The sequence below is a fragment of the Lissotriton helveticus genome, chromosome 5_1, assembly GCF_964261635.1.
Source record: "Lissotriton helveticus chromosome 5_1, aLisHel1.1, whole genome shotgun sequence".
Classification (NCBI taxonomy): domain Eukaryota; kingdom Metazoa; phylum Chordata; class Amphibia; order Caudata; family Salamandridae; genus Lissotriton; species Lissotriton helveticus.
This window is the reverse complement of record NC_136065.1, coordinates 287,813,925-287,835,610: the sequence shown is the minus strand read 5'-3', so window position 1 is coordinate 287,835,610 and position 21,686 is coordinate 287,813,925. Positions and strand designations below refer to the sequence as shown.

The 21,686-nt window shown below is 50.6% G+C and overlaps 1 protein-coding gene across 2 annotated transcripts in view; it reads right to left on the bottom strand.

The window, feature by feature from the left end:
* MTOR (mechanistic target of rapamycin kinase) overlaps nucleotides 1-21,686 on the bottom strand; it is an 865,133-nt gene that overhangs the window by 636,858 nt on the left and 206,589 nt on the right. For both annotated transcript variants that reach the window (XM_078642233.1, XM_078642234.1), the window contains exon 16: nucleotides 20,265-20,357. In XM_078642233.1, coding sequence (XP_078498359.1) covers nucleotides 20,265-20,357 — 93 coding nt within the window. The remainder of the gene's footprint in view (nucleotides 1-20,264; nucleotides 20,358-21,686) is intronic.

The window sequence follows — 21,686 nt, the reverse complement described above, 5'->3', positions numbered from 1 at the left end:
GAGAAAAGAGAAATAACATCACTACTGTGCGAACAGATTTCGCAGCGAAGCAAGCCCAACCTAAGCGTCTGCCCTGGCATCAGTGTCCAGGCAGTAATGCTTAGCAAAGGTATGGACCGACTTCCAAGTGGCCGCCTTGCAGATTTCTGCAATTGGAACATTACGGAGCAAAGCAGTTGTGGCAACTTTGCCCCTGGTGGAATGAGCCTTAGGTTTACCCCCTAAGGTATTATTAGCCTTTTGGTAACACAATTGTATACAGGACACAATCCACCTCGAGATGGACTGTTTAGAGGTAGCAAGACCCGTCCTGACTGATCCATAATTGATAAACAATTGGTCTGACCTACGAATATCCTTGGTTTTATCCAGCTAAAATTTCAACACCCTCCTGACATCCAGGGAATGCAGGGACCTTTCCGCTGGAGAGGAAGGATTCTGAAAAAACGTAGGTAAAGTTATGGTCTGGTTAACATGAAAATCAGATATAACCTTAGGAAGAAATTTAGGGTGAGTACGCATAACAACCTTAGTAGCATGAAATACAGTATAAGGTTCTTGACAACACAACGCCTGAATTTCACTCACCCTGCGGGCCGATGTAATGGCCACGAGAAACGCCGCCTTCCAGGACAGGTGCTGCAACGAAGCCTTATGAATAGGTTCAAAAGGCTCCTTCATCAATCTGGACAGCACCACATTCAATTCCCATGAAGGCAAAGGAAGCCGGACAGGAGGGAACACTTTCTTCAAGCCTTCCAAAAAATCTTTGATCATAGGGATCTGAAAGAAGGAAGTCTGTGAAGGGCATTTCCTGTAGGCAGTCTAAGCAGCCAGATGAACCTTAATGGAATGGACATTAAGGCCAGACTGCGCCAGATGTAGAAGATACGGAAGGATGACATCTTCCTTACACGTCGTTGGGTCATAGTTCTTGGACTTGCACCAGATGCAAAACCTCTTCCACTTGTAAGCATAAGAAGTCCTAGTGGAAGGTTGCTTAGCCTCCTTCAGTATGTCCATGCAATCTTCTGGTAGATTCAGATGGCCATATTGCACTACCTCAGGAGCCATGCCGCCAAACTCAAAGACGAGAGGTTGGGGTGCAACATCTGCCCCCCGAACTTCGTGAGAAGGTCCGGCCTGCACGGCAGCCGTATGTGAGGAAGGAGAGACCGGTGAAGCAGGTCCGTGAACCATCACTGTCTGGGCCGTTCCGGGGCAATCAGGATCATCCGCGCCCTGGACTGGGACAGCTTGATGAGCACCGCCGGAATCAGGGGAATGGGTGGAAAAGGGTACAGAAAGCTGTTCGACCAGTTGATCCATAACTCATTCCCCAGCGTCCCCGGCTGGTAGTACCTGGAGGCGAATTCTCGGCATTTGCTGTTTTCGGCGATGGCGAACAGATCTACGTCTGGAGTCCCCCACCTTGCGAAGACTTCTCCTAGTACTTCGTCGTTTATGACCCATTCGTGGTTTTCCTGAATCAGTCTGCTCAGTGCGTCTGCCTGAACATTCTGAACACCTGGTAGATGAGTAGCCGTTATCGTCAGTCCTCTGGCCAGGAGCCAGTGCCAGATCGCCTGCGCCTCCTGCGACAGAGTGCGTGATCTCGACCCCCCCTGCTTGTTGAGGTAATACATCGTGGTCGTATTGTCCGTCTGAACAAGCAGAGAGTTGGTCCGGAAGGACGGATGAAAGGCCTTCAGTGCCAAGTGAACAGCTCTGAGTTCCAGGAAATTGATGTGGTACGTGGACTCCGTCGGGGACCATGTCCCTTGAATCTGTAAGTCTCCGGAGTGCGCCCCCAGCCGTGGAGCGACGCATCCGTCACAATAGTCTGCGTGGGAATGTCCTTGTGGAAGGGAACCCCTCTGAGGAGATTCTCCGCTGAACACCACCACTTCAGAGACTGAAGAGCACGCAGAGACAGTCATATCCTGTCGTCCCAAGATCCTTTCCTCTGATCCCACTGATCCTCCAAGGACTCCTGCAATGGTCTCATGTGCAGCCGTGCGTGTGGCGTGAGGAAGATACAAGAGGCAATCGATCCCAGTAGAGAAGACACCGTCCTCACTGTTGTAGATGGAGCGGTCATAAGAGCCTGAGCCTTCCGAAGGAGTGCTAATCGTCTCTCCTCCAAAGGAGACACGCTTGCCGACAGCGTATTGATGGAGGCTCCCAAGTACTGTATGCACTGGACCGGAGTCGGGACAGACTTGGACATGTTGATGTGCAACCCCAGCTTGTTCAAGAGAACGCACGTCTTCCGGAAGTGCGCTTGAGCTTCCGAGAAGGAGGCCTTGATCAACCAATCGTCCAGGTACGGGTAGACAAACACCTTGTTCTTCCTTAGGTGTGCAGCTACCACTGCCATGCACTTCGAGAATGTTCTGGGCGCATACTTCAGCCCGAATGGCAGTACTGTGTACTGATAATGATTGGCGCCGACTTGGAATCGCAGGAACTTCCTGTGTTTGTGTGCAATGGGCACATGGAAGTACGCATCCTGTAGGTCTATAGCACATAGCCAGTCTCCCTGTTGCAGCTGAGGATAAATCTGATGCAATGACAGCATGCGAAACTTCTCTCTGCGAATCCACTTGTTTGCTTGTCGCAAATCCAGAATGGGCCTGAACTCGTTCTTGTCCTTTTTGCGAACCAGAAAGAACCGGGAGTACAGACCTCTTCCTCTTTGAGACAGAGGTACGTCTTCTATCGCCCTTTTCCTTAACAGGATATCTGCCTCCGCCTGGAGCTCGCGCAGTACTGCGAGCTGAACGGTGGAATCGATGGAGGCGGGCGGGTGAACCGAAGACTGTATCCACTGCAAACAATATTCAGCACCCACTTGTCCTGAGTAATTTTTCTCCACTCTGCCAGAAAAAATTGAACGCTTCCCCGCACCGGAGCGGGTAACGGATGTAGGGGAAGTAACCACTCAGGGTCGAGACCCGGCTGCGCCTTTGTTCACTGTATAGGACTGCTGGCCTCCTCTACCCTTCTGGCGCTTCTGGAAGGGCCTCCGGAACTGCTGCTGCTGTTGCTGCTGCTGTCCCGAAGCCTGCCCTCGCCCTCTGCCCTGTGCCCCGAACCGCCTCTGGAACGGGCGGTAGCCCTTCTTTTCTTTGGGCTTCTCCAACCCAACCGCCGCCAGGGTCTCGGCCTCTGCTTTCATGCGGGCCAGCTCATTGTCCGCATGCTTGCCGAACAGGGTTTCCCCCCGAGAAGGGCAGATTGGCTACCCACTGCTGGGCCTCCGGCTTGAGTGATGTGAGCCTGAGCCAAGCATGGCGCCGCTGGTTGATCCCATGACAGTACCCATGGGCCGCCAAAAGCGAGACATCAGCAGCCGCGCTGATGACCTGGTTCGAAACCAGCATCCCCTCCTTCAGGATCTCCTGGAAATCCTCCTTCTTGTCTCGTGGCAGGAGTTCCGTGAACTGCTGGAGGGATTCCCACAGGGCACGATCATACCGCCCTAGCAAAGCCGCATCGCTAGAGGCCTTCATGGCCGTAGATGCCGTCCCACAGGCCTTCCTCCCAGCTGAGTCGATCCATCGTCTCTCCTTATCAGGAGGCATGGTAGAAGGTGGGGAGGTAGAATGTTGTTTTCTTGCTGCCGTCACTATAACGGAGTCCGGAATCGGGTCCATCCGCAGAAAAGCTGGGTCTGAATCCGGGGCCCTGTACTTCTTAAGAAGCCGGGATGGAGCGGCTTTCGTCACTGCAGGCGTGAGGAACAGCTCTTCCGCGGGCTCTACCAATCCTGGTACGAGCGGTAGTAAAGGGCGAGACAAGTGCTTCTTATGAAGTGTCTCAAAAATCACGGACGTCGTAGGTGTTGGAGCCGTCATCGTGATTTCCAATTTCGCTGCACCCCTCAGGAGAACATCCTGGAACGTGCTGATGTCGTCCACAGGAGACACTCTCGTCCCCGGGGATTCCGATAAAGTCGGGGAGTAGGTCCTGGTCTTGGAAGAGTCCGTGCGGGACCGTGAACCGCGCCTCCTGTGGCGCCGTCTCGACCTTGTGGAGGACCTGTGCGATCTCCCCATCCGTCCGGAGCGGGATCGCGACCTCCTTGGCTTCGCCCGTCCCGCCGGTTCCACCGGGGCGGGCGACTTCGGCTTGGCTGGGGCCCTCGGCCGAGGGGTTCCCTGAGGAGGAGTCGGAAACCATGGCAGTGAAACTGACCTCGGAGGAACCGGAGGAGGCGTGTCAGCCGGCAGCTGAGGTTGAGGCTGAGGCTGAGGCAGAGGTGGAAGTGGTGGAAGTGGAGGCGGGGTGGGAGCCCACGGAGGAAGGCCTCTCGGAAATGGAGGAGGAGGAGGAGGAGGAGGCGTAACTGGCTACGGCCTAGCAGGGGTATACACAACGGAGTACACCGATCCCGGCGAGCCGCCCTCCTTACTAGGCTGGGACGTTGGAGAGTCTCCCATAGGCACTTGACGCCTGCCAGACTGACTCCTGGCGCCAGAACTCCTTCTGCGCCTTCTCGGCGAAGAAGAACGGCGACCCAACGGCGAGCGTCGGCCCCTCGACGACGAGCTTCGTCTCCTTGACGGCGAGCGCCTGTCCCTCGACGCCGAATGCCTTCGCCTCGACGGCGACCTTCTTCGCCTCGACGGCGACCTCCGACGCCTCGACGGCGACCTCCGACGCCTCAACGGCGATCTCTTACGCCTCGACGGCGACCTCCTGCGCCTCGACGGCGATCTTCTCCTCGACGCCGAGGATCCCCTCGACGACGACCTTCTCCTCTTCGACGACGGCGAAGTCGCCGTGACGGCGAGCGCCGACGCCGGACCACCTCTCGGCATCGAATACTCGACGACGACGCTGACGACGACGAAATCATCACCGGAGACCTCGACGGCGGTCTGTTCAGTTCCCTCGACGCCGAACGTCGACGTCGCTTCGACCCAGAGCCCTGGGAGACGGGGAACAGACTGCAGTCATCCCTCTCGACGCCGTAGTCGGTGCAATCGACACAGACGGAGAATGGGGACGTTTGCTGGTCTTCCTGCCCCTGGGGAGCCCCCCAGAGGCCTCAGCAGGGGCAGAGGAAGCCCCTCCAGACCCACCTTGTGCCTTCAGTCTTCTGTCTTCGAGGCCCTGAAGCCCGATCTTCATCCTATCCCTCAGGGTCCTGCTAGAGAAACCCTGGCAGATGTCACACTCCTCTGGGACATGAGATGAAGGAAGGCAGATGATACACACCTCGTGTGGGTCCGACTTGGCCTTCTTCCTGGAGCACTCAGGGCATTTGTCGAATAATGCAGGCATATTGACCTTGAAGAGTGCACCAAAACCCACACCAGGAAGCAAAGCCTCAAAGTACTTCGGAAAAGTACAAAAAAATGTGAAAAAAGTGAAAAAAATCACCAATAAACCCTGAAAAGGGAGAGCTCAATGCTCCAGGGTCCTGCTTGCAGGAGCCGGAAAAAAGAACTGAAAGTAAAAGGGACCTGCAGTGCATTCTGGGATACTGTGAAGTTCTGGAAAGTTCTCTTAAAGGCACAGTATCCTGTTCTGAGCCACATAATGGTAGCCTATGGGGCTTGTCTGTCCATGTCTTCCTCTCTATCATTCCAGAGGGTTTTTGCTGTTAAAGCAAGGGAAATCTGGATAGGCTTTTGCTGTTTGTGGATTTTTGGTGGAATTTCTAGTTGAAGTACTGGACAGTGTAGCCTGTGGATATAGGCTGCATTATCTGTCTTTAATTCTCTCTTAAGGGTGTGTGCAGTTCTGCATTTTTCGACACCTTAAGAGATTATTTTTGATTGCTCCGAGGTCCACGCACATGGGCGGGACTATTCACTAGATTATGACTATAACAGAGATACCCCTACTACAGAAAGTGCAAAATCAATCCATATGTAAGGTATGTAAAGAGCCATGGATGAAACCAAACAGCAACAGAAACAGGGTTGTACAGGGTTTAAAACGGTAAACAATTCAAATAAACTCACAAGTCAATCATTAACACTGTTACAACCTACCCTCGTTCTTAGAATTAAGTACTGATGGGCATGCAGGGAAGAGGATATAAGCTTGCTGTGCCACAATAAGACAAGTTACATTTCATGGATGAGGCAAGCCAAACCACAAACAGGCCTGAGGCTGCTTATGTTTATGTTCAAAGGGGATATCCCCAAGAACCCAAAACTAATGAGCACATTAATTGAAGTGATTGAGAAGGACTGAACCATTTTTTGTGTTGTGTTTTAATAAATGTTTAGTTTGAGGAGTAGTGTGTAAAAAGATGTGGACAGGGGCTGGAACTATAGTGCCTGACAAAGTGTATGATATCTGGAAAGATGCCATGTTGGATTAAAAACTTGTTTGTACACCATATGTTTGCACTACTTCAGGATATTATCGAAAGGAAGCCAATGCGACTATGGGCATTGTTTGGCGGATGGGATACTCGGTCACAAACGTGCCGGATATTCCTTCTGCTGTATTACTCGTGCATTATTAGCCCATGGTACTTGTAATATGCGGGATATCCGCAATGTTTTGACAGCATATCCCATCCGTCACACACTATCTCTGGCTCTAAGCATCATAATTGCTCCAGAATGTATTTGAAACAGGACACAAAATTTCTAACCCTGTCAAAAACGTTTTTTTATTTAATTTCGAATAACCGACAACGCTGCTCGCAGTGGTCGAACAAGAGAATGATGTAAACATTGATTTGTAATCTAACATGATATCAGTCCTGGTGAAGACCCACAAAATTTGCTAAGAGTTGTAACATCAGCGACTCAAGGATTGACAACGTAATAGTTTGAACATCAACAAAACATGATATAATCTTTATTTCAAGAATCAGATTTGTAAACCAACAGGTGTCTTGGATTGTAAATAGTGTACACAAATTGTTGTTACAGAGCACATAACACCCTTTTTACACAGTTAATCTAAGTCTTCCAAAGCATCTCCCTTTTTCACCTTTATCATTAACAGACATTGTCCTATATCCATTTCAAATTAGTTTGTGAATGCTATAGGCTTCATAAGTGTTTTATGGCTGGCCAAGAGTAGAATGCATGCACTAATATAAGCAGCACCTTATCCTCTTTTGTCATGCATTATGGTTGTAGACTGAATAGACAATTGTATTTAAATGCTACTCATCAAACTAGCCATTTATTGACAAAAAGCAAACCCCTATGAAACCAATTTGTTTATCAGTAGCTCAACATGGACACAGTACCAAAGATAACTTAAGACACTATCAGGACCCGAATCACTGAGTTTCCTCCCTTAATGGACCATGGTAAGTACTTTTGTACATCCACAATTGGCTACTGGTGTACCCTTGTATATGGTTCTAAGTTACCCAGGGCATAGGTGCACCAGGGGACTCCCATGGGCTGCAGCATGTATTGTGCTATCCATAAGAGACCGCTCAAACTGTGACTACTGGCTAGCCATTAAAGACTGTGTGAGTTGGTGCTGGCGCCCTTCATGATAGATATAGGTTTTCTTTTTCTGAGGTCGCTGCACTTAAAACCTATAATTCACCCCTAGAGCAAGCCTTTCAGTCCTGAAGGCAGGGAGTTTGGTTTTAAGTGTGAGTTGCCCCTGCATGAGCAAGGCACCTCTACAAACCCCAAAGTCGATTCTGCAGGCTTTGTAAGTGCAGTCAGCCATTTAATACATATAGAGGACATCAGTCATTACAAAATGTCTAACTGTATAGTGGCTGCACCGAACCCGGTCATCTTTGGTATCAAACATGTTAGAATCAAACCCGAAAACTAATGCCACTGTTGGAAGTATAATCCCATGTACCTGGGGGGCTCCCTTAGGGTATCCCTTGTACTCCTGGTTACAGCCTGTCAGGGTTTTGACAGCAAACTAGTGCTGCTGCCAACTACAGACACTATTCTGCCCTCCTGCCGCTGAGCCAAGCTCCAGCAGGGGAAGGTAGAACAATTGGTTTCCAGTCGCAGGGATGTATGACCCCCTCCCAGACAGGACTTAAGTGTATTGGGCTGTGGAGGGGGCGCTTGCCAGCGCCACCAGACTGCTTTGAAGGGCACATTTGGTGTCCTCCTTGCATACTACAGTTGGAACAAGTTCTGGGAGCCCTTGGCTCCCGCTCTGGCACGAAACTGGACAAAGGACATGGGAGTATCCTCCCCTCTGTCCAGCCCCTCCTCTATAAGGGACCTTTTAGTAGATCCAACCCTTTCCGTAGGGTACTTAAGGGCTTACCTGTGGGTGACTCTTCAGATTCGTCGCGGGACAAGATTCAAGCCTGAAACCATGTCACCCTTCGACCATCTGGACACCTGGACTTCGCCTGGAACAGAGACTCCTGGTCTTGCTGTTCTGCAAGTCTTCTTCATCGCCTGTGTCGTGCTTCATCCAGGATCTTTACCAGACCTGTGGTCATCAAGGACACCAAAAGTAATCTCCCTTGGAGTGAAGGAGTCACTTCTCTGCATCTGCAGGCACTGCAACAAAGTGGACTGGTCTGCTGCTCCTGACGTGCCACGGACTTCGAAAGGCTCAGCAACACATGTGGTGGTTCCGCAACTCCCTCGAGGCCTGCCCTGTCCTTTCTACAACTTTGAGGACAGTATCCTTTGTCGGAACCGCTGGGACCAAACCCCTGTGCACCGTGTCGACCTGCCATTGCCAAGGCTTGTTGGCTCTGCACTCCAGAGATCTCCAGGCTACAAGAAGCTCCAGCATCTCTTCCTGCCAAGTAAAGCTTCCTCCCGCATCCTCTGCACCGTGGGTCTTCCTTCTTGGTGAGCTGCTCGAGGTCGTCTTGTAACTCCTGTGCCTTTGGCCTGTGGGTTCTCTTGAGGGTCATCTTCTGCTCTAGTGGGCTCACCTGCTGGCTCAGACCTGCTCTCACTCCCTGCTTGTGGTGAGTCCTTTAGACCTTGCTGGTCCCAATGTTGCTCCTTCTTTGCTTTCCACGCCTGTTGCAGCTCCCAAGGATTGCTGGTGCTCCCACCGGACACCGACACCCTGGTTCTGGACTTCTGACATGGGACAGCTCGTGCACCGCTACTGGTCTTCCTCAGCATCGCCTGGTCCTCACAGTGGCAGCAACAAGGTCACAGTCAACTCTCCTGAACCGTCCGTCATCAGTGGGCATTGCTCTTCTGTACCTCCGAGTGGCACAGACACTATCCCCTCTGCTTACAGGTTCTTCATTTCAAGAATCAACCCTTGGATTCCACCGGACTCTTGCACAGTCTTCTCCAGCTGTATCTTTCCTGAAGTTCTCCATTGGGGTCTACGGCAGCTTCCGACGTCACTTCGCACCTATGCACCCAGCTTCCCTGGTGTAGGTATCCTAGTTCCTGGATATCCACAAGTGGGGTGACTCTCCAACCTTCTGTCTTCCACTGAGTTTCTTCAGGGTCCACAGGGAAAGGTCCTTATTCAAAATTACAACTTCCCCCTTGACTTCTTTTGGACACGTGGCTTTGTTTCCACTCTGCACTCAGCCTCCATGGGGTTCCGGGGTACTTACCTTGGGTGGTTCCTTGTGTCCCCATCTCCTCTGAGTCTTCTGGTCCAAGTCCCGACTTTGGTCGCAGTTCGCATCCCACTTTTTTAGTATATGTTTTGGTCTCCCCCTGGAGACCACGTTATATTGTGCTTACTTACCCTATTTGCACATGAAGTATTATTGTGTATTTGTGTTTACAGCTCCAGGTAGGAGATATAACAATGTGTTAGTGAGTGTTGTGTAATAAATAGACATATTTTTATATATACACTGGGTAGTAGTTTTTCATTTGACCTACACTACATGATTCAACTGGAAAAACAAGCTGCTTCAGGTTAAGCCTGAAGGCTGCTTTCTACAACTACCACTTTGACAGCTTTCAAAGGTTGTAAAAAACCTCTAAAATCACCATACAGGTTGCCTGGATTAGTATAAGGTGCCTCACTTAAATAAGTGTGCACCATATACTAAGCCAGCCTCCTACAACTACGAAACGCCTCATAAAGAGTGCCCCTGATTTTGGCTCTGAAATCGTACACTCTGGAATTACCAGGTGCAAAATTCCCTTTCAATCACATGTTACGGTGTTAAAAATGCGCTAGAAGAAAAATCTACTTACCTTCAGTAACGCCTTATCTGATAGACTCTATTCTTGACGCAGATGCTTTCCCTTACAATTATCCTCAGGCGCCAGACTGGATCCAGAAATATTTTCGTGAGCAGTGCCCTTGTAGGCCGGTAGGCCGTTAGTGTCATCAGCGCTGGAAGTGACGTGAGCAGTGCCTATATAGGTGCCACACCAGTGTGCTAGCACCAGTTTCTTTTCGTGACTTTCCACGACTGGAGCGCAAAGCCACGAAGAACACTTGTCTGGAAAACTAGGGCCCAGAAAGGGGAACAGCCCTGTCCCTAGAAATCAGTTAGAAGAACGAGGAGGATGGGTGGGTCTGTAAGGAATCTGTGACTAGATAGAGTCTCTACCAGATATGGCGTTACCAAAGGTAAGTAACCTGTTATTCTGATAGAGAATTTTAAAAAAAACATTTTATAGATATGTTCAATAACACATACATCTGTAGGCAGGGTACGGTGTAGTGGTAGCTCTTAATATGATGAACATCATATCAGTGCTCATGAAACCACAATGCAAGTTTGAGAGAGTATACATAACACTCGAAGCAACTGCTGCCCCCATGCAGTCCTTCTCCCACCATGCTTCTACTGCAACTTCATGCCAAATCCATACAGGAACAGTCCGAATGGAGATGCCATTCGTGATCTGCTGGGCATCTTCAGCTGAGTTTGTCCACCCTGGCAATCATACAGCCCGGTTGGTGTTGAAACACCAGGGAAATGCCCTGACATTCCTGCCATGTCCAGAGACACAGGGCCTCTTGATAAAGACACCATGACCCCAATCACCCATCTGTTGCAGTACCACATGGCGGCGGTTTTATCTGTGAACGCCTGCACTAGCCTTTCCTTGATGGAAGGTAGAAAGACTTTTAATGCCATCCAGATTGCCCGGAGCTTCAGCAGGTTGATGTAGAGTTTAAATTCTGGCCTCTGATCTCCACCTCTCCCAGATGGCCGCACCAGCCCAGGAGTGACGCATCGGTCACCGCGGTTAGATCCGGTTAAGGAAGGGCGAGGGGTCTGCCGCTGACCCAATTGCGGTTTGCTAACCACGACTGGAGATCTTTTGCAGTTCTGGACCAGGCCAGAGAAATTCCCCTAATGCTGCGCCCACTGGAACTTCAGGTCCCACTGCAGAGCCCCATATGCCATCGGGCACAGTGTCACAAGTAGAATGCAGGAGGTCATGAGCCCAGTAGCCTCAGAATCAGTCTCAGTCGAAATCCATGATAGAGGATGAAGCATCAGTATCATAGTCTGAATATCTTGGACTTGCCGTTCGGGAGAATATGCCAGAAACTACACCATGTCCAGAACAGCTCAGCTGATAGGAAGCATCTGAGAGGGAGTCAGGTGTAACTTCAGCATGTTGATTGTGAATCCCAGTGAGTGCAGGAGGTCTGCCATAGTATGGAGGTGGGAGACGACAGCCTAGGTTGACCCACCTTCAACATCAAATGGTTAATCAAAGGGATGAATGGCACCCTTGATCCCTGCAGATAAGCAGCAACTACCACCATCACCTTGGTTAACACCTGAAGAGCGCTTGTAAGGCCAAAAGGGAGCACGGTGAACTGACAGTGCTCATGGTCTAACATGAACTGTAGGTAATGCCTGTGGGCAGGCGGGACGGGAATGTGGAAGAATGTGTAATGCAAGTCAGAAGCTACCAAAAGTTTAGTGTGCACAGAGTCCAGGGGATCCCCAAAGGCAGGCAGAGGCTAAAGTAGATAATACCTTACTCTCGATTTGTGGTAGTCTGGGCATGCAGTAAGGCTTTATCAGAGGGTAGTGATAAGCATTTATTGTACACACTCATGCAAAAAATAATTTAACACACTCAAAGACTGAATTCTGACCAATTTGTTTTTATAAAAAATATTATTTAGTTGTATTTTATTTCTAGAACCAAGCCAGGTCCAGTGCAGGTAAGTGTAATAGTGCTTTGCAAGAATAATGCAGTTAAATACAGTCTGAATGCAGTTTTTGTTACAGGTAGATCACATGTTCAGAAATAATTCAAATTACTTTGCAGTTACTTTTGGGATTTCATTGCAGAATACTTTTCAGGATTACTTTTTCTACTCAATGTGATATGCCTAGATATCACCCTGGGACATTTCCTGCATAAAAGGTAAGTAAGTCAGTTTTTACCAAAACACAGTTTATTACATTTTCATACACTTTTCATCTCCACACAACTTTTTTCACAGAAAAGCAGTCAATGCAATCTTATGGGAGAAAATCAAGTTATCGGTGTTAAGGTAAGTACTCAGCCTTGGGAGTTGAATTTCCGGTGTTAGAACCACCGTTACCCAGGGTCAAGGATGCACTCAAAGAGCATCCTCAGCGGCATTAGGGCAACCGGGTGCAGAGTGCTGAGGCCCAACTTTATCCAATGGGGTATAGGGGTCCTCCGGTTAGTGGCTGCTCACGGGGTTGAGGGAGCCAAGCTCCTAGGGTTAAGCTGAGGGCAAGGGGGATCTGAGTTAGCACACAAGGTGCACCCACAGCCGCACAGGGGCGGCTGGGTGCAGAGTGTTGATTTGGTGTTGGGTGTCCTGTTGTTTTCAATGGGAGTTGCCGGTTTTGACTGCAGGCTCGGTCCAGGAAGTCTTCCGGGAGGAACTAACTGCTGGACAGGTAAGTTGGAGGGCTTGGGGACATAGGTGCACCTCAGGTTCTCTTCTCCAGGGCACAGGGCGACTGGATGCAGGTGTGCCTTTTGAGGTCGGATTTCACCTAACGGGCCACTTGCAGTTGGTTGGATCTCCGTGCAGAGGCTGCAGGCGATGTCGGGAAGTCCTGGAGGGGTCAACCCACAGTTGACTCAGACTCTGGAGAGCTTATGGACCTCGCTGAGAACGGTGGAACACTTGTACTCTGGCCTTAGGCGTCGGGTGTGGTAGTGGTTCCAGGCGTTGTTGTTTTTTATCCTCTGCAGGCTTGGTGTCTTTCTTTGGTTATTCATTTGAACATAGCTGCTGTTCGCAGACGATCCGGACTTTGTTGAAGGCAGTCAGTCCTCCCAGGGGTTCTGGAGGTCGCTGGCTGCAGGACAAGGTGACTTTTGCCATAGGATCTCTGGAAACTGCAGACGGTCCACTAGGGCTGGTGCCAAGTCAGTTCTTCTCTGCAATCTCTTCTGCTGGGTGTCTTCTTTCGTCTTTCTTCTTCGTAGGCTGCAGGAATCGGTCTTCTTGGTTTCGGGCTGGCCCCTAAATAATGTGTTTAGGGGGTGTTTTAGGGGTCTCGAGGTCAGTAGTCAATGGGCTACTGACTTTAGGGTGACTATACCCTTGGTGTGCTCACCTCACGTGGCGGAGAGAGCACATTCCCTAATCCTGATTGGAGTCTCTGCAAGATGGCGGGCACTGAAGAGTGGGCATCACCTCGCCTCCCCCACCTGAGGGGTGGGGTTGGCAGAGATGGGCACACCTTCTGGGCTGCTCTAATTTTACCCACTTGTCTTTCCACCGAAAAGGGGGTGATACAGGGAGGGGGCCAGCTCCTGATAGCAGGACTGGGGGTTGTGTTACAAAAGGCAGCAAGGCCTTTGAAGTTCCCCTGCCATAGATAGCTCTGCCTGACCTGGGGGAGGGTGTGAACACCTCCACCCAGAAAAGGCTTTGTCTCTTGGCCCAGGGAGCTGAGGCTCCCACTCCAGGGGTCCAGAAACATGTCTTGTGGAGGCAGCCTGGTGTTTACCAGTTAGGGAGCGCACCAAAGGCTGGTCGTTTTTTAGGGTGCATCTCTAAGATGCCCCCTGAGTGCATTGTATAATAAATCCTCCGCTTGCATTAGTGTGGGTTTATTATGTAGAGACATTTGCTACCAAACTTCCCATTCATGCTACCAAGCTTTCATTTAAGTAAAGCCATTATGGTGCTGTGGAGTTCGTAATGACAAACTCCCAGATCATATACTCTTATATGGCTTTACTGCACTTACAATGTCTAAGAATGGTCTTAGACACTGTAGGGGTACAGTGCTCATGCAACTATACCCTCATCAGAGGTATAGTTCAACCAGCTAGAGGGGTGTCTTACCTATACCCTAGGCAGTGAGTTTCAGGCATGGCCCACAGGTATGTGTGACATGTCGACTCTTCACTTTTCTCTGCACCAAAACACACAGCCTGTAATGGCAGTGTGTGTGTTAAGGTACAGGACCTCCAACGGTGGCACAATATGTGCTGCAGCCCTTAGAGGCCTTCTCTGGTCACAATGCCCTAGGTACCCATGGTACCTTTTATAAGGGACTAACATGTGGTCAGAGAGGCACTAATTGTAAATAGCAATGTACAGTTTGGGGAAAGAACACAGGCCCTGGGAACCTTATTGGCAGGGACCCAGGGCACATCAAGTCAAAGTGCATCAGAAATCTCACAAAAAATATGTGTGTGGGGGGGTCCTACTGCAACAGAAACCCGGCTTCTTACATCCAATCTCCTGGATCCAGGGAAGACAGGGGAAATCCATGCTCAAATCCTTTTTGATGGAGAAAATAAGAGGGAGCAGGTCTAGGATAGGACAAAAGCCTCTGTCCTTCTTGGGCACCAGAAAGTAGCAGGAATAACAACCACAACCTACTTCTAGCATCGGCTCTCTTGGCCAAGTGAGTTGTCACTTCCTGACGCAAGCGGGTGGCATGGGTGGAGAGGAGGTCACGAAGGGGAGGGAGAAGCTCCATCGTACAATCTGAAAAACCCAGCGGTCTGATGTTATTGACCTCCAGTGCAGCAGGTGATGGCATATCCTGCACTCCCACTGGATGTCCATGATGGTAAGAGGGCAAACTAAAGGGGTTAGGAGGCTGCGGCTGCCGGTGTGGTGGTGGACTGACCAGACCTCTGGCTGCCCGAACCACAGGGTCTGTGGGTATAACATCCTCAGCCATGCAGAGAAGCTTAAGCGCCATGGAGGCTGCGTGAGTAAACAAGCGGCTGGATGCCCTTTCTGTGGCCTCGAAAGGAGCAAAGGCGGACTCAGGTTGAAGAGGGGCCATAAAAAAGCTCAAGGACCTGGCCGTAGCCTTGCTATCCTTGAAGCGATCCAGCACTGAGTCTGCTTTGTCTCCGAAGAGACGGAACCATCAAAGGGCATGTCTATGAGCAATGATTTGACATCCATGAAAAAGCCAGCAGTTCTCAGCCAGGCGAGGTGCCGTAAGGCTTCCGATGAAGAAACTGCTCTGCCTAGCGAGTTGGTCTTGTCCAGAACACATTGGATCGCGAACTTCTGCTGTAGTACCTTGGGAAAGTAGGGTCCAGCCCTCCACCGGACACATGGACAGCATCTGCGCAACCGAATCCCACAGTGCATGGAAGTAACGCCCCAAAAGACAAGCAGTGTTCACAGACGGCAGTGCCAGGGTAGTGAAAGAAAGATTTTCTTTCCTAAGGTAGCCAGCCACTAGGATTCCCTATCTGGTGTAGTGGTAGGGAATGCGCAGGGATTTACATGGGAGGTGGAAGCTTGGACCCCCAAACTCTCCGGGGTAGGGTGTTGTATGAGGAAATTAGGGTCCCCCGGGGCAACGCTGTTGGACAGGCCGCGGGGTCGGGCTGTCCCCCCTCCCCACAACGGGGCCCGGACCCTGGCTCTCTCGGAATCCCCAGCCAGAGCCCCCGGCGACCCTCGAAGTAATCCGCAATCCATCCACAACAAGACTCCAGCTCCGGAACCGGCTGGCCCTGGTCACCATCCACACCATGACCCCGGCCCAGCCGCCATCTTTGGGTACTACAGCACGAGGCCGCGTGGCCTCAACTCGACCCTAACCCTGGGCCTGGGCCGGCCCCGACATCGAGGCACCAACCTCCCCCCAGGAGGTAGAACAACCACTTGGCGGATCAATGGGAGAAGGAATCGTCAACGGCTCTCCTCCGCCAGGTGTCGATCACCCCCGGCCGCCCTGGGCGCTGGCTCCACCCCCCTGCTGGGTGTCTGGACTCCCTCATCCCGGACCTCCCGGCCCCCAGGCGCGAGGGTCCGGACATCAAAAGGGGACCAGACCTATAACTGGGGCAGTGCCAGACCAGGAAGGCAGTTGTATCCTGGAGTCGAGAGGCCCCGAGAGAACTCATACTTGACAGACTGCTGGCGCTGCCGTAGCTCTGCCTCGTGAAACCATCGTCTTGGCCTGCTGGCGCTGCCGCGGCCCTCTGCCTCGTGAAACCATTGTCTTGGCCTGCTGGCGCTGCCGCGGCCCTCTGCCTCGTGAAACCATCGTCTTGGCCTGCTGGCGCTGCCGCGGCCCTCTGCCTCGTGAAACCGTCGTCTTGGCCTGCTGGCGCTGCCGCGGCCCTCTGCCTCGTGAAACCATCGTCTTGGCCTGCTGGCGCTGCCGCGGCCCTCTGCCTCGTGAAACCCTCGTCGTGGCCTGCTGGCGCTGCCGCGGCCCCACCTTGCCGACCCCTCAGCTCGAGGATTGTGAGCTCCCCTCCTACCACCTCCTGTGTCGACCCGGCACCAAGACTGTCCCGCTACCCCCTTGCCCTACAGAGACTAAAACTGAGAGGACCCTCGAGTCCGATATCTCCTGTATCATTGATAACCTTGCCGCACGAACCCTATATAAAGTGTTGAACTCATCCTTGTGTGGTGTCTATCTGTGGGGAGGGAAGTGCCCTGTCTGTACGATCGCCGGAGACGGTCCTCATCGGAGACCTCTCCCTCAGTATTCGGCCGACCCTCTGGGTCCCCGTCTAACAGACGCCATAACAGCAAGCAATCAGCCTGTTCACATGAGACCCTGTGTAAGGTTTAGACCATGTCCCCAGCAGGACGTCTTTGACGGTTTCATTAAATGGGGGAAGCAGTTCTGAGGGCTCACTCCTGGCTGAAGCAACTCTGTCACGACGTTACTTCTTGACTGCCGCTGACGGAAGGCTAAGGTCCAGGACCTCGGCCGCCCTTCTCACCACCATAGCAAAAGAAGCTCCCTCTTCCTTAGCCACCGTAGGAGGAGAGAGAATGCCGGTATCTGGAGAGCAGTTAAGTGAGCTAATGTCCCCCGATTCCTCACACCAGTCCATGTTAGGGTCTAGGAGCTACCTCTTCCAATCCTCCCCGAGTCCCAATCCATAGGAATAGGGCTCGGGGTCCAACCTGGAAGGCAGGGCTCCAGTTGGTGCCAGAGTCAGACGACGACCCTCCGGCGCCGTGTCGGAGGCAGGGATGAGAATGGAGACAGCGGCACTGGGAGCATCAGCATTGGGGTCGGGGAAGGTTGAGATGGTGCGACCAGCGGTGGACCGGATCCATCCGTGAATCCAAGGGGCCCAACTGGAGCTGGGGATGAAACCACAAGCGGAGAACCAGTAGGGGTCTCTCCCGACCCTGCGGTGCTCGAAGGCACGCCAGCAGGAATGGAACGCCCAAATATGAGGTGCATGCCTCATAGAGCTCACAAAGTTGGATGGGGGTTGCTCTGGCTCCCAGAAATCCGGGAAGGAATGAAGCCGGTCCAGGCGCAGGCTCAACAGCGGAGCCAGGCCTCGAATGCAGATGCACCCTCGTCTCGTTAGATGACTTTGACGGACAGGGCAAAGGTGAAGACCTCTTCAACTTCTTACTTGTCTTTTTGCTGTGGGACTTGTCCGAGGACGATTTTGAGTGTAACAGAATCTTTTGCTCCATAACCCATCCCCAGACCTTTCTCTCGACCGGGATCGAGACCGTGGTGGCATCGCAAGGCTAGGAGCTTGCGGGAGTGTTCGCTCAAGGTCTAGGAGTGCATGGCACAGCAGTCAATGTCGGTGTTCACGTTGTGGTCACGCTTGCAGCACCAGACGCAAAATTGATGCGGTTCCGTCACCGACATAATCAAAGGCACGCAGGGCTTGAAGCTTGTTTTCCAAGATTCAGAAAAGGGGGTGGTGATGAACAGAGTGTCTGAATTAAGCAGACCACTCTTACCCAGTCCAAAGATCAGGGCTTGATCCATCACCGTTATTTAGCTCACTGCCCCATCCCAGCTCAGAACCTGGCTATATGCAAATTAGTCTGTCCCTGGCCCAGTGCATCATGGGAACAGGGCAGACCAAATTACCAAGCCAATTCTTCACCAGAAAGGAGACAAGCTACCGGGGACCGGTTTCTGGCATTTCAGCCTCGTCGGCCTGGCTTGCTTGAATCCTGATGGAGCAGTGAGCAAGGGACTCATGTCTGAGTATACCCTGCCACACCTATAGTGGCCAAAAACGATTCAGGATTCAAGCAAGCCGGGCCGAAGACGCCTGAAATGGCAGAAACCGGTCCCCGGAAGCTTGTTTCCTTCCCAGTGTAAGAATTGGCTTTTGTAGTCTGGTCTGCCCTGTTCCCATGATGCACTGGGCCAGGGACAGACTAATTTGCATACAGCCAGGTTCTGAAACTGGGATGGTGCAATGAGCTAAAAAACGGTGTTGGATCTAGCCCTGATCTCTTGACTGGGTGAGAGTACTCTGCTTAATTCAGAGACTCTGTCCATCACCACCCCTTGTTGTAAATAATTTTGTCCACCCTAAGCGTGGAAGGGTATACTCAGATGTGAGTCCCTTGCTCATTGCACCATCAGGATTCAAGCAAGCCGGGCCGAAGACGCCTGAAATGGCAGAAACCGGTCCCCGGAAGCTTGTTTCCTTCCCAGTGTAAGAATTGGCTTTTGTAGTCTGGTCTGCCCTGTTCCCATGATGCACTGGGCCAGGGACAGACTAATTTGCATACAGCCAGGTTCTGAAACTGGGATGGTGCAATGAGCTAAAAAACGGTGTTGGATCTAGCCCTGATCTCTTGACTGGGTGAGAGTACTCTGCTTAATTCAGAGACTCTGTCCATCACCACCCCTTGTTGTAAATAATTTTGTCCACCCTAAGCGTGGAAGGGTATACTCAGATGTGAGTCCCTTGCTCATTGCACCATCAGGATTCAAGCAAGCCGGGCCGAAGACGCCTGAAATGGCAGAAACCGGTCCCCGGAAGCTTGTTTCCTTCCCAGTGTAAGAATTGGCTTTTGTAGTCTGGTCTGCCCTTTTCCCATGATGCACTGGGCCAGGGACAGACTAATTTGCATACAGCCACGTTCTGAAACTGGGATGGTGCAATGAGCTAAAAAACGGTGTTGGATCTAGCCCTGATCTCTTGACTGTGTGAGAGTACTCTGCTTAATTCAGAGACTCTGTCCATCACCACCCCTTGTTGTAAATAATTTTGTCAACCCTAAGCGTGGAAGGGTATACTCAGATGTGAGTCCCTTGCTCATTGCACCATCAGGATTCAAGCAAGCCGGGCCGAAGACGCCTGAAATGGCAGAAACCGGTCCCCGGAAGCTTGTTTCCTTCCCAGTGTAAGAATTGGCTTTTGTAGTCTGGTCTGCCCTGTTCCCATGATGCACTGGGCCAGGGACAGACTAATTTGCATACAGCCAGGTTCTGAAACTGGGATGGTGCAATGAGCTAAAAAACGGTGTTGGATCTAGCCCTGATCTCTTGACTGGGTGAGAGTACTCTGCTTAATTCAGAGACTCTGTCCATCACCACCCCTTGTTGTAAATAATGTTTTCCAAGATGACATCTTGCCACACCAGGAAAAGATTCTCAAAAAAATTTATCAAAGTTGAAAAAAGTCAGTCAAAAACATTATTGGGGGTAGCTCCTTCCGGATTTGCGGTGACTGGCGCGGGAAAAAAATAATTGACGTCTATGTACTGGGATGGAGCCTATATAGGAACCGTGCATGTCACTTCTGGAGTGGACAACAATGCCACGCGGAGCCGAACGATTCCACCTACCGGCATGCAGGGGTACTGCTCATGAAAACATTTCCGGATCCAGTCTGAAGCCTGAAGATAATTCTATGGCAGGGATTTGTGGCTAGAAGTCTTTATCAGTTCCACAGATTTCTGAAGCTTTCCACTCATTCAAATCACTTTTACCTGCTTATACATTACACCATGTTTTTCTGGCAAAATGTGAAGGGAAAAATCCAAGGGTGCAGAATTTCCCGCAAAACTCGTACTCTTGATTGGGCAACAAACTCACGTTTATGGCTGAATCTCAATTAGAACAGGATTCATAATGCTGACCTAAACACTGTCTACATGTAGCAGACATAGAAAATCAAAGATGCGTGTGCACTACGCTTGCTTACCTGTCGTTTGGCAAGAAGTGAGGAGTCTTGCAGCATGTCCATGATAATGGGGAATAGCTCGTCCATCCACTTCCTCATTTCAAGACCACTGACCTGAAAAAAAAGAGGGATTTGAGGGAAGATTAAGAATCCTGTACTGAGAAAGCCACCTCCTATACTAGCAAACACTCACTTTACACAGAGGTCCTTACTAACTAAAGCAAACATTGTTAGGAAACATAGACATCCATCAACACTGGGTCAGAAATTCATCTAAACACACAGAGCTCCCAAACAGCATCTACACATAACAGCAAACTGTCTCTTAAAATGAATAAATTGATGCAAATGCAGACTGCTCTCAAAATCAGCAACTATAAGGAGGTAATAGACAACAGTGACTATTCACCCACCCCAAATCAGCAAACACCTCCATGTGACAGAGATACCTTGTTCCAAACATATGCAGGTAACAAAAATGGGACTTCACTGAAACCAAAAAAATCTTCATGTAACAGAGTCTGATTATACTAGTTAACACTTCTATGTTATGTAAGTGCTCCTGCTCCACAGAAAACACATGCTGCAAATATCGAAAGATTCATAACTATCTATCGGAATCATTGAGGGCTGAAAGCATAACACTTAGGGCATGAAGAATGTGCCCACCGAAACTTTCACTCATCAGAGAAAGAGGGAAACATAAAGAAGATTCTCACCTCCCAGCAAAGGCTACAGGCAATAGAGACATTTCACCAACCATTAACAGGAACCATAGAGTGCTCCCTTGCACCAGCAACAACATACAGGTAACATAGGAGCCATCCCTTCAGCAAACAGGAGAGACTGGCTCCAACCTGCACAGTAAAAATTCTTACAGTACTACCAAAAACTGTCTTTGTTTGAAACAACCAAGCCTCTAGAAGAAATAAACACTATGCAATTTGCCTTGCAGCAGGACACCACAACAGATACATAATCAAGGAGAATCTGAGTTGCCTCCACATGAACCTTCATGTATACGAGCCAATCGTCTTCCTGCCAGTAGGTGATAGGCCCTCACTCACCATCTACTTTCTAATCAACAGATGAGTTGAATCATTAGGGCTACGACCAATGGAAAGAGAGAACACCATGGCCAAAACAATTTGACCCCTCCATGTCTTGATTAACTTCATATGTTACTCATAAATGAGATGGGTATCTTGTAACACTGGAACTGAACATGTCCAAGCATATACCTCCACATTATGCCTCTATGTAACATTATCCATACCCCTGATATGCCAGGCGATTAAATTATGCCCTAAATCAGAAGGGGGAGAGAGAGAACCCGAAGTTCACCCAGCTTTCCATTGCGATATCCCTTATCAAAAGGAGAGAGAACCACATACATTTGACAGGTTCTCCAAGAGGATTGTGTCGAAGACCATCAACCATGTC